Here is a 12511-nt window from a genome sequence, read left to right on the forward strand (position 1 = left end):
TCTCTCTCTCTCTCTCTCTCTCTCTCTCTCTCTCTCTCTCTCTCTCTCTCTCTTTCTCTCCCTCTCTTATTTTTCTTCTTTCTTTTTCCTAAAAGTCACAGCTCCGTGATCTGGCTCTCTGGACTGGAGCCTCCGCCGGGGACGGCTGCTGACCTGGAGAGAGGTCAGAGCCTCCTCAGGTTTCTCCACACTGGCATTCTTACTTCACTTTGGTAATTATTATTTTCTAAAGGTCAGGCCCCCCTCACCTTCCTCTGTCCCTCTTCACAATGGGTCTCCTTCACGGGGCTCCCAGGGGCCTCAGACACTGTCTGGTTGCCATGGAAACCCCCAGGCGTAGAAAAGCAACCTGATGCCAGTGACACAGGGAGGCTCCTTATTCACTCTCAGGGACGTTCACACTGGAATCCCTTCTGGGCCACAGGGGCTCCCCCCCCCCCAGCTGGCTGGCCTCCCGCTGGCCTCTATTAATCCTTGGAAGGACCAGGTTAACAACAGCCCAGCACCCCAAGTGAAGTAGAAATAAGAAAGGGGCAGGGGATGCACAGAAGAGTTGCCCCGCCTCTGCCCCTCCCCCTCTATCCCTTTAAGCTCCTTCTGTGTACCTCAGCTTCTGCCCACCCCCAGGCTTGTTTTCTTCTTCCATCCCTCCCTTAGTCTTCTTCTCTCTGGGGTCTCGGGGGTTTCCCATCTTTGACTACTAGGTGGACTTCAGCCTCTATGACCAAACCTTACTCTGTGTCAGCGAGAGATGCTGGAAACACACAGAGAGGCTAGGGGGAGGGGATGTGTGGCAAAGGGACCCTTCCTTAGCAAAGACCACAGGAAGAGTGAGTGTCCTGACCCTCTGAGATTCTCAGCTTGACCAGCAGATCACTCACCTTGGCACCAGGAGCACCAGGGAAGCCAGGACCACCTGCGGGACCCACAGGACCCTGGGGAGAAGAAGGGGGCAGAGGGTGAGCGCTGGGTGTCAGTGAACTCTGTCCAGGCCTCAAAGAGAGATGCTCCACCTCCCACTCATTCCACCCCTGTGGCTAGAAGAAACTGCCACGGCTGCTGTCCCCAGAGACCTCCAGAGAGACACCCTGCTCCTCTTGGAGAGTTTCTGAGTCTATGAGAAGCCACGGGGCTTTGACCTCTCTCCTTAAAAGAGGAGACTGCTAGGGGCAGCAGGGGATGTCAGGCTGCAGTGTCAACAGCATGCTCACGGGATGAGCCACCTCCTCCCTGCCACCAAGTGCAGGGGCAACCCCACAGACCTCAGGGCTGCACAGCTACTGTCACCTGCTTAAGAAGGACAGCAACTTACCGGAGGTCCAGCGGGGCCTGGCTGGCCATCGTTACCCCGAGCACCCTGTGAACAACAACAACACAAAGGAGCCAATTAACAGTGTTGGGGTGTCCCAGGCTGAGCATGAACAAGGTGTGTGTCTGCAGCAGAGGAACCTTCCTGGGATATCTGTACAAGGGGACAGACAGACAGACAGAGAGAGGGCCACAGGGCGCTGGCCCTCGTGGGTAAGGAAGCTTGGGCAACTTCCCAGCAGACCTGTCACTTCTAAAACTTCAGTTAGGTCCCCGGTATTCCCGACTTGAAGCTGAATGATCATTCAAAAATCCTGTGGGCTGAGCAAAAGGAACCGGACAGAAGGAAGGAGGAGCCTGCCCCTGCGCTGGGTATCCTGGGTTTAGCAGAAGCAACGTCTTCTCTCCTCTGTGAACTCAAGGTACCCTCTGGTCCCTCCCAGTCAGCTGCTCTTCAGGACAGCACAAATATCCCCACAATGTTCCCTGCTGACCGGGAACCTGACCCACGATGAAGACAGACCCTGTCTACAACCACGCCTGAGCTCCTATCTCAGAGGCTTTGCGGGGGTGGGGGTGGGGATGGAGGTTGTCCCTTCTCTAAAAGACTTGAGCTACCGAGAGTTCCACTGGTTTGGGGTGAAAACATCTCTTTATTTTTCTCCAGTGCCCTTGAGAATTTGTACTCTAACTCCAAGAACCGCTATGTTAGGCACAACCAGGTCTCGGACCGGGTCCCTGCCAGACCCAAAAGGCTAAGCCAGTGGTTCTCAACTTTCCCAACGCTGTGACCCTTTGATACAATTCCTCACGTTGTGGCAAGCCACAATCATAAAATTATTTTCATTGCTCCTTCACGACTGTAATTTGGCCACTGTTATGAATCATAATATAAGTATTTTTGGAGATAGCGGTCAGCCAGGGGAGTCACAACCCACAGGTTGAGAACCACAGAGCTAAGGGGGGACTTTCTGCACGTCTCTGTCTCTCAGAAGCACGAGGGAAGGATGCTCTGTGGTGCTCAGTCTCCTTCCTGGTGGGAGCCATCTCTCTTCACAGAGCCTTTAGCCTGGCAGCCAGGGGGAGGGGCATGGCGAGACAGCAAGACTCAATGGAAGGAAGAGAGAATTCAAAGCCTGCTCTCCTGACCCAAGCGCCCTGAAAAACTCTGTTACTGGGGAAACCCTACAGTACCTTCCCTCCAGGAGTCAGCAGAGAGCAAGGCAGGGGGAGAGGGCCCAGTCTGAGCTGCCTGTGTCTGAGGCCTACATGGACAACTTCTAGGCTCAGGAGGCCTTTGGGAGTCCTCGCGGCAAACAGCAAGGCAGAGTGGGGAGCCCTGCCCCCCCCCAAAAAAGCCCAACACATATGTAGAGAACATTCTAAGCAGAATCTCCTAACAGCGCTGCCACTGCTTTGTGGACGAGACCACCAAGGAAAACCAAGAACTGGGGCTTGTGTCTGGGAAGAAGGAGAGACAATGCGAGAGGCAGTGAGTGAGCCAGTCTGGGTTTGAGCCTCATTAAAATCCCCAGGCCGGGGTCTCCCGACTCTGCAGAAGCAGCAGGCCCAGAGCTTCCTTCCTTTCAAACAAAGCGCCCCTGGGGCGAGGCCTTTGGCCAGCTCTGGTTGGCAGTGCGGGTGCAGGCTGCTGGTTTCGCAGACCTGCTGCTGAGGGAACTTTCCCGCCTAGATGCATGGTCTGGAAAGCAGCTGCTCACAGTTGCCCTGCAAGGACCTAGGAGGAGGGACCTCTGAGCTTGGTTGGCTGGGTGTAGACCAATAGAAAGCCGTAAAGCTTGGTTGGCTGGGTTGCAGACCAATAGAAAGCCGGAATCTTTCTTAAGCGCGCCGTTCATCACATCACTCGCCTGACCAAGCACCTACAAGGCTTCTCTATTGCTTGGGGAGCCAAGCTAACGGCCTCTCGCTGGCACCTATGCCCTCCACTGCCTGCCAGTCCTCTAGCTCATGGTTCTGGGCCCTCGGTACCCAGTCTGTCTTAAGCTAGTTATTCTTCTCGGGGACTCAGTTCCCTCTTCTCTAAAATGGGAACGAGAGATTCAAGTTCACAGAATGAGGGGGAAGATTAGACAAAGAGAAGCAAGCCAGGTTCTAAACCAAGGGTCAGGAGGTGGCTACCGCTGGTGTCCTATCTCGACATTACTCAGAACCGCATCAAGGGTGCTGCCATGGGAATCGAGAGAGAGAGAGAGAGAGAGAGAGAGAGAGAGAGAGAGAGAGAGAGAGAGAGAGNGAGAGAGAGAGAGAGAGAGAGAGAGAGAGAGAGAGAGAGAGAGAGAGAGAGAGAGCAGAGTGTATAGCATAGAGGGCTGGCACCATCTAAGCCTGATCCTGAACTCTAACGTGCACGGCTCAGGAAGGAGCAGAGGCTATTGAAGGGGTGACCTGAAGGATCCCGACTCCGGAAGAAGGGGTGACCTGAAGGATCCCGGCTCCGGAAGAGGACTCTCATCAGCATACTCTCCTATAGTATGCTCTCCTTCCACCCTGCAGGCCCCACCCCACCTGAAGATTGGGAGTAGGAAACCTCAGGATAGAAAGTTCTGGAACGATGATGCGCCCTAGTCCTCACCAAGTTGGATTTTGTTGTTTCTTAGGTGTTGGGGGGTGGAGTGTGGAGAAAGGTCTTATGTGTGGCCCGGGCTGGCCTTGAACTTATGATTCCCCTCAGGTACTCAGCTTCTCGGGTACTATGATCATAGATAGGTATGTCCCTCCTGGCTGGGGTTACCACTGAGTTGATTTGAGAGTCAAGAGAAATTTACTTGTAAGCTATAAAGTGTTGAGCGAGTGGTGGCATCGGGCTTTGGGTGTTACTCACAGCAGCACCAGCAGGGCCAGTCCGTCCTCTCTCGCCAGGCAGGCCACGGGGACCCTGCAACACACACCAGCGTGGTTAAAGTGTGAGTTGGCATAATATTGGTCTGCGTCACGACTTCTTCCCACCCACGGTGGCCCCATCTTGACCCTAGGTCCTGCTTCCAGGACACAGGGGTTCCTTCAGGGAGACCCCTCTGTGTTCCTGCCCCTTCCTATGGAGAATGCAGCTCAGTTCTCAAAACAGATGAGTCACCCAAATCATTGAAGACAAACAGATTTTTTTAAGAGTAACTGGAAGGTGCTTTAAGCGTGCCTAACAGTTCCTGCTTCGAGGAAGGGCGCGTGAAATGCTGAACAATCTACGCTGCAGGTTGGGTTGGCTCATAATCGGATAAATCTGCGCGAACAGCTTTGCATGAGTGCATGAAGGAGGAAATGCTGCTGTTTGCAGGGTAGCTGTCTGACAGGTGTTACTACAGAGTGTGGGGTGGCTTCCCCAGGGGTGACTCTCATACTCACCATTGGGCCCGGGGATCCGTTCTCACCAGGGGAACCACTCTCACCCTGGAGAAAGAGACATATAGGGTCAGTGTTTGGAGTCTTGGCTTCCAGAAACTTCCTAGGTGAGTCATGGATAGGTCTGGATGGCTCAATTAGGCCTGAGACATATCAATTTCAGTCCGGGGAGAGACGATGTCCCCAAACTCTAAGGCCTGCTGCTCATGTACCAAGATGTAGACTGGGTGTTCCCAGCTATGTTCTAACTCCCAACCCCATTAGTGCCGCCTTGACTGGACAGCTGTCCTCTCCCGCCACCCCCTGTGTGTTTTGTGGCCCCTTTACCTTCACACCCGGAGCACCAGCTTCTCCCTTAGCACCGTCAAGGCCTGGGTAACCCTGGGAAACAGGACGAGGGTTCCATCATATGTCTGGGAGCCCACACAGGAAATAGTGTGCATAACCCCCGAGCATTCTAACCCATGATACTCACTCTGTGACCCTTGACACCGGGGAGACCCGGGGTTCCCGGGAATCCACGAGCACCCTGCAATACAAAGAGGAGGTACTCAGAGGAAAGAAGAGATTGGGTGAACGCTGCTGGATCGCCTGCAAGTCCAGCTCCCTTAGGCCTACAGAAACAGGCATCCAGGCGTGTCCACAGCTCCTTCAGCCGAACCCAGAGCATCACCTTGTGGTCATACAAACACGGTATCCAGCGTGAAGGCATTACGTACGCAGGTACCATTAGTACCGTGAGCTAACCAAGCCAAGTGAGCCGTATGGACTCAGGAGGGAGACTGGAAAAGCCTGTGAGAGCGGGGAAGATGAAGCTTTACCTGAGGGCCAGGGAGGCCTCTTTCCCCAGACTTTCCGGGCTTCCCAGCTTCACCCTGAACAGAAAGAGAGATATCTCATTTTTCTTGGCAGTCTCTTGAGCATACGTAGTGGGCCCGGAACAAATCACTCCACGGCTGGGCATCTGGCTATCTGCCCACCTTGACCACCCCCTCCCTGGAGATGCCTGTGACCCAGAATGCCTCTGTGGTTTATTCCTTGGCAAGTTCCTGGGCCCTCACTCCACTGTCCCCAGCAAGCGTCCGGTCCCCTCTCCAGAGCCCTGTGGACTGGCCTGTATGCCCTGACCTCCAGAGGCCTTGCTGTGTGCTGCCAGTCATAAAAATAGCTCAAGAAAGCCAGCTCTTCTCTCTATTTTTTAATGTCCCCCTCCTCTGTAGACATTCTGGCTCAGGCTGAGTTTGTCTACCTCATTTACAATTGAGATGATGGTAGCCTGTTTGTTGACCGACTCTTGCTTTGTTTTTCTTCTCTATACTGCTGTGCTTTGAGTCCTCCCATCCCAGCTGGCTCTCTCCTTTCTCATTTCTCTTCCTGAAGTTAATGATGTTTTAATTACTCTCCTTCTTGTGGGATCTAAAGGGATCCCCAGGGATCTGGCAAGCTGAGTTGCAAATAAAGGATATGTGGGTGGTAGATAGCTGGAATTTAGGACTGGCTAGCCTGGTTCCTCAGGACGTCTCTCTACCCCAAACCCCAGCACATCCTCTCTCTGGGTCTGGGGCTTCTTGGGTCTACTCACGTCGTCACCAGGTTTTCCAGCAGGGCCAGGAGGACCTCGGGGACCCATGGGACCCTACAAATAGAGAATTCAAGACATGGTTGGAAGGGAAACACAACTCGAGGCGGTCGCTTTGGAAGCTAGTTACTCTACAAGGAAGAGAGACAAAAAGGTAGTCACAAAACTGTAAAGTAGATCATGGTGGGAGGAGGGGACTGTGCAGGCTGGTGACCCCTAAGGGGAAGTGTCACGATGGAGTTCCTGCCATATTGATTCTCTGCAGGTGTGCCCCATGGGTAGGCACTCCCATTGTGGGAAAGAGCTGGCAAAGCCTGGGAGCAGACAGTAGCTTGGGTAGGAGAAGATTGTCCCCAGAACCTCCTGGGAGAGGGTAACCTGTGGTACTCACAGAGACACCAGGCTCGCCAGGTTCACCAGGATTGCCTTGAAATCCTTGAGGGCCCTAAAAGGGGAAATAAGGACACCATGTTGACCCCCGATCTGTGCCGCCGTCATGTGGATGATGAGCATCTAAAGCGCCCCCAAGAGGAAAAGACTGAACACTTACGGGGGCACCGGCAGGGCCTGGGGGTCCACGGGGTCCCATGGGGCCCTGCATTGGAACAGAAAAACGAGATGCTTACTGGCCTGCTTTATCATTGGCTTCTAGGATTCCATCTTCTACTGACCAGCAGCCAGGAGAGGGACAAGAAGATAGTACGGGAATAGGAGGGGGAGGGGCAAAGGGACTCCGGCGGCTGCTCCCTCTTCTTTCCCACTCCCCACTCAACCATCTATCTTTATTTATAGGCCCCATTTGGACCGAGACGCTGGCCTTGCTCCCTCCTGGATGGCGGCCATGTTTACTAAAGTCTGAATTTCATTTAGCATGTGCCAAGCCATCGCTGCAGGGTGAGATTTCCTGCTGGAAGCCTGGTGGATGCTGAAGAACAGTAGCTGCTGTCTGCATTCTTCAGTTCTCCTTCCAAGAGCAGTGGCAAACAGCCCCCTAATACATCGGCTCTGTGCATCACTCCATCCCCCTTCCTCCTAGACACACTAGAGCATCATCCAGACTGGCATCCATCACCATTAAAAACCAAACTCCCCCGGGGTTAAATGAGAGGTTTTCCCATGGCTGATGGAAATGAGATGCCCTAAATCATCCGCGAAGGCAGAGGTTGCTGGGTCTCTGGCTTTGCGAAAGGTGCCCTCCTCCCGTCCGGGAAGCACAGAACTGGAGTCCTACCATGGGGCCTTGCATGACTCCCATCTGGGCACCACCAGCCTTCTCGTCAAACCCTCCAGCCATCTGGGCCGCGAAGTTCTGCAAAGCAACAGAGCCGTGTTAGGGGGCTAAGAGGCCCTGGTGTCATTCCTAATTGCTCGGAGCTCTACCTAGTCTCTAGTTATTAGGGACTAGCCAGTCAGAATTGCCAAAGGGGTCTGACAAAGTTTTGGGAGTGTGCCCTTGCGACAGTGGTAGAATCACTTCCTTGGGAAGTCAAGTGTTATTTGTGGTGGTCCCGGTCCCTCACGCTCTGCCTTATAAACGTTCATATTCTGAAACATTCATAAGTAAAACATCGCCTTTAAAAGGCATCCTTTGTTCTCTCCGATGTTGATGTCTGGCAAAGGGCTGAAATCTGGTCTTGAGGTATTTCGGGAAGGGTTATAGTAGGCGTCTGTGAACCCGTTTAAGTTGAAGGATTTAAAACACAGCAGACCTCCAAATGGCACACCTACAAAGTGGGCAGTCATATAATTTGTTGACTGGTGTGATTCCAAACACGACAGTAGCCACACACCTTCGCTCAGTGGGGCTCTTTCATAAGAATGAATGGTTGCTTGCAATGTACTTGGCAAGGGCTATGGACAAATGTCTTCCAAGGACAGTGGTCACTGCTCTTCCAGAGAAATACAAGTGCCCAGTCATTCTTTGCGGGCACCCCTACACCCTCCCCCAAGAATTAACCGCATGGTGGGGTGCCAGGAAGCCAGATAGCTGAAGGCCTGCTTTACAGAGACCCAGTGAGTGAAAGAAAGTCAGCCCTTAGCCCCCAGAGCCTGGAGCCTCATACACGATCCTCCTTAATTACAGGCCGTGAACAGGCTATGTGCGTACTGCTGGCTGGCTCTGGGAGGCTGCCAGGTAAGAGAGTAGCAATTTAGAAGCCACAGTTCTGGAGGGTCAGCCTGGAGAAAGGAGAACTAAGGACACTTACTCCTGCGCTAAGGCCAGGGGGACCAGGGGGACCTGGAGGGCCAGCGGGGCCAGGATTTCCAGGGGTACCAGGTTCTCCATCTCTGCCACGGGGTCCAGGTGCACCCTTGACAGGAAGAGAAAAAAAGTTATCAGTGGAGCACCGCTTCCTTTGGAACCATCTGCCCTGGGTAGCACTTGGGAGGTAGCCAGGTCTTTAGACGACCCAGGGGACACAGACATCAGTATTTGTTGCTGTCTGCTCACCTTTTCTCCCTTGTCACCACGATCACCTCTGGGTCCTTGTTCACCGGCAGGTCCCTGAAGGTGAGGGGCAAGGTGTGTTGACATGAAACTAGAGGTCATGATGGGTCAGGGGCAGTCAGAGAAGAATGGAAAAAGAGATCTCTCCTTTTCTTACCTGAGGGCCAGGAGGTCCTTTGGGTCCTATGATCTGTGTCAGAGAGAGTCATGAGCCCACTGGTTAGAGGGGTGCATTTGGGACAGCAGGTGCACGGGTTGTGGTTGAGGTGACTTGTGGTGGGGACGGGTCACAGTGGGGATAATTTGTACTTACATCTTTGATGTCTCCAGGTTCTCCTTTCTGCCCCTGCATCACAAACATTGACAGGTGAAGGCTGAGCAAGCCCGCTGAGCTCCCACACAGAACCCCACCCCACAACCCTAGACTCTCAGATGGACATCTTCTGAGGTCTAAAGAAGAGGCACAGACCAGATTAGCATCTCAGTGCCTCTGAAGAAGGACATGACACATGAAAGCAAAACATGGACCAGTGAAATGGCCCAGTGGCTAAGGCTCTGACGGAGCTGGCCTAATGCCCTATGGTGGGAAGAGAGACCCAAGTCTTCAATGTTTTCCTCGGGCCGCCACCCATGCGCCATAGCATGCGTGTGTCCACGCTCATACATACAATCGCATGGGCAGGGAGTGAGAATGTAATTAGATTAATTAAATTAAATTAAAAATGGGGTGCCTTACCTTTGGCCCTAATTTTCCTGCAAGGGAAGACAGAGAAGGAGAAGTGAGACAGGGATGATAATTTGACACTCAAACTCTCTTCGGAGGATCAGAAAGGAAAAGGCCACAACCGAGGAAGGAAGTGCATCCTTCTGTTTGTCCCCGGAATCCCTCTGTGGTGGGGTTAGGATCACGGAGCCCTTTTGTGGCTGGGGACTTAGAAGGGACAGAGGTGCTTCTAACCTCATTAGTCAAGAAGCATGCACAGTGTACAGGAATATGGCAGAGAGCAGGGGAGGAGGCAACGGGGGGGGGGGCAAAGCGCAGAAGACCCAGAGGTCAGGCAGTCCTTCCCAACCCGAGCCCTCCCAAAGAAGAGTCTAAGGAAGCCAGCCTTACATTAGCGTGGAGTCTCCTTGACGTAAGCACAAAAGAGAGCAGGACACAGGTGTTACAAAGAGCATTGCAGCCAGGGCCATCCCAGACCCATACGCCCCTCCCCCGCCACAGCAGCAAGCTCCACTGGGTCCTCACACCGCACCGGTATGGGCGCCTCCGACTCCCTCTGAGAGTCTGCGCCATACCAGGCAACAGTGTAGGGGAAGCATGCAGGAAAGGCGACTTCTCATTCCAGTTCAGCCCTGTTCTCCATAGGTGTAGGAAGGGAACCATGAGCCTGTGCGTGCACCCCCACGCTCTCCGTAGGGAGATGGGACGCTTGCGTGGGTGTGGGTGCTGGTAAGGGGTCAGCTGTACTCTTCTTTGTTAGCCCTGGTTCTAGCTGGGAGTGGGTAACCACAGCAGCTTGCAGGGGCATGATCATCCTTTCAAATCCCAGAGCCCAGCTACCCCTTTGGCTTTTCTTAAATTAATTAGCCGACATGACTCAGGAGGGGAAACTTTTGTGAAAGCATAACTGTGTTTCTGTTCGCATCCTCCTGGGGTGTTAGGTGAGGGAGGGTCTCTGTAGTGATTCAGGCTCACCAGGCTTCAACCTGGTGGAACTGAGAAGTGGCCTTGCCTTTGTGCCCCTGCTGGTGGGATCAAATAGATTGATTAGCAGCTTCTTGGCTTCAAAGAGAAGGCCAAAACCCACGGAAAGGCATTTGCTGTGTCTCCGAGTAATTTATTTATGTTGAATAATAAATAAATAAATTACGACCACTGGCAGTGGCGAGGTCAGCTGGGCAGATGGGACAGCACTCTCCGAAGGGGATCTCGGGGTTGAGGCAGTCTGGGTCTTCACAGATTATGTCATCGCAGAGGACATTCCCAGTGTCACACACACAGATGCGGCAAGATGAGGGCTTCCATACATCCTTATCTTTATACCTCTGCCCATTCTGCAGACAGCTGCCAGCCTCCTCTGCACCAAGTGGGGTGGGAGGGGCGGCGTGCCAAGCAGGAGGGGGGAAGAGCCAGAGAGAAAGAGAAAGAGGTTGTAATAAACTTGACACAATTAATGCAAATGCTAGGGAGTGGTGGGGGTAAGGTGGCAGACCACACCAGACAGACTGAATTTACACAGTAGTTTTGAAAAACATAATTTGTCTTTCTATGTATTCTACAGTACCTATAATGTTTTGCACTGTGCAAGACTGGTATGTTGGGTGGAGTGGGAGTCATGAATCCGAGATAAAGGAGGGCTGTTACTCTACTATGTCTCTTCTTCCCAGCATTGGGGGAGGGGGGATGGAGATAGGGAAGGGTAGTTGGTGAAACTGAGTGATAGGGGGAGATGATGCTCTGAGCGGGAACCCTGGGGCAGTAAAGATGGCGAATACAGAAAAAAAAATGGCGAGACACTCTAACTGCAGAGCAAAGACATCCTTTTTGTCATCCTCTAGGAATAACAAGATTTTCTAAATACAGAGACAGCTAAGAATCAGAGAAAGCGCGGAGAATTCTACCTACAAACGTTAGAAGACACAAGCAATACATAATAATCTGAAAGGCAGGCCGAGCCCTCGGGCTGGGACACTCCTGCCAGAAGGCTTGCCTCTGACTGAAGATGGCAGCCACAATATGGGTGGCAGAAGATTCTCAATGCCTAGTCGTGGCTAAGACTGACCAGTCTAGACCTGCATTCTCCAAGAATGCTAAGAAGTAGCTCGGGCTGGACCCTCTCCACCAGCGCCCTGCCGTCTGGAATTCGCCCTGCACATGAGAACGGTGCTGACAAGAGAGCGCCAGGGACTGAAGAGCCCGCACCACGTGCTAGGCAGCGCCCGGCGCTGTTTTTCTCATCAAAATCTCAAAAGCAGTGGCAAAAGCTGAGGGTGAATAATAGCGAAGAGCCACAAACCCAGTGGGCGTGGGGAGAAACGGGCCTGCCCTCTGCTCTTCAAGGAGGGCGAGAATCCAAAGATCAAAATCTCCCTTTTCTTTTCCACTGGAAGAAATCCATCTATCTAGCCTTTAGATAAGACAATCAAGGAGAAGCTGAAGGAATCCCAGGGGAAAAAAGGTCGAAGCTGCTGGGATACTTCCTGCTCCTCCGCCTCAGGCTCCAATCCCACTTTCCCCACCCCCGGCGGCGCTAATATCGCTGGAGGTGAGGAAAGGCTAATGATGTCCTGTCTTGACTAAGAAATGGCACTCTATCGCCCAAGACTGCCTAGGGCAACCCGAGAAAATCCTGGGGAGGGTGCGTCGTGAAAGCTGATCGGGTTCCCCAGGAAGGGCGCCCTAGGGCCGCGCGGGCCAAAGGCGGGGCGGGTCCAGCCGGGTGTGAGAGCTGCTGGCTGACTCTTTGTGGCTGGGGCTCCGGACACAACCCTCCAGCAGACAGACAGACATCCGTGGAGTAAAATGTAGGATTAAATGACTGCCCAAGAAAGGAGCCAACGCAGTAACCAGATCGCCTAGGTGCGGTCTGAGGAAGCCAGCACCACCCTAATTGTGGCACGAAAGGGGCTACAGATAGCATCCTGGCCGCCCGATCCGGTTCCCCTCGTTACCGCCGTGCGGCATAAGTGATTCTTTGTGGCCGGCCAATTAAAAAGCTACCTCTTTCGGGGAACTGTTTTGCTTCGTCTCCGCTGTGCGCGGGGCCGGAGCCCGGGAGGTGGCGGCAGGCGGGCACGGGGCCGGGGGGGGG

General features: G+C 53.4%; 1 protein-coding gene across 2 annotated transcripts in view; it reads right to left on the minus strand.

Annotated features, from left to right (window-relative positions):
* The window catches only part of Col2a1 (collagen type II alpha 1 chain), a 29481-nt gene that overhangs the window by 14548 nt on the left and 2422 nt on the right, over nucleotides 1–12511 (minus strand). The window contains exons 2-18 of one of the 2 annotated variants that reach the window (XM_021182829.1): nucleotides 10574–10777; nucleotides 9433–9449; nucleotides 9010–9042; nucleotides 8854–8886; nucleotides 8700–8753; nucleotides 8455–8559; nucleotides 7479–7556; nucleotides 6798–6842; nucleotides 6639–6692; nucleotides 6251–6304; nucleotides 5490–5543; nucleotides 5144–5197; nucleotides 4996–5049; nucleotides 4672–4716; nucleotides 4154–4207; nucleotides 1313–1357; nucleotides 882–935 (exon numbers count right to left, since the gene is read on the minus strand). In XM_021182829.1, coding sequence (XP_021038488.1) covers nucleotides 882–935; nucleotides 1313–1357; nucleotides 4154–4207; nucleotides 4672–4716; nucleotides 4996–5049; nucleotides 5144–5197; nucleotides 5490–5543; nucleotides 6251–6304; nucleotides 6639–6692; nucleotides 6798–6842; nucleotides 7479–7556; nucleotides 8455–8559; nucleotides 8700–8753; nucleotides 8854–8886; nucleotides 9010–9042; nucleotides 9433–9449; nucleotides 10574–10777 — 1037 coding nt within the window. The remainder of the gene's footprint in view (nucleotides 1–881; nucleotides 936–1312; nucleotides 1358–4153; nucleotides 4208–4671; nucleotides 4717–4995; nucleotides 5050–5143; nucleotides 5198–5489; nucleotides 5544–6250; nucleotides 6305–6638; nucleotides 6693–6797; nucleotides 6843–7478; nucleotides 7557–8454; nucleotides 8560–8699; nucleotides 8754–8853; nucleotides 8887–9009; nucleotides 9043–9432; nucleotides 9450–10573; nucleotides 10778–12511) is intronic. The other variant, XM_021182830.1, reaches the window with a different exon arrangement.

The sequence above is a fragment of the Mus caroli genome, chromosome 15, assembly GCF_900094665.2.
Source record: "Mus caroli chromosome 15, CAROLI_EIJ_v1.1, whole genome shotgun sequence".
Classification (NCBI taxonomy): domain Eukaryota; kingdom Metazoa; phylum Chordata; class Mammalia; order Rodentia; family Muridae; genus Mus; species Mus caroli.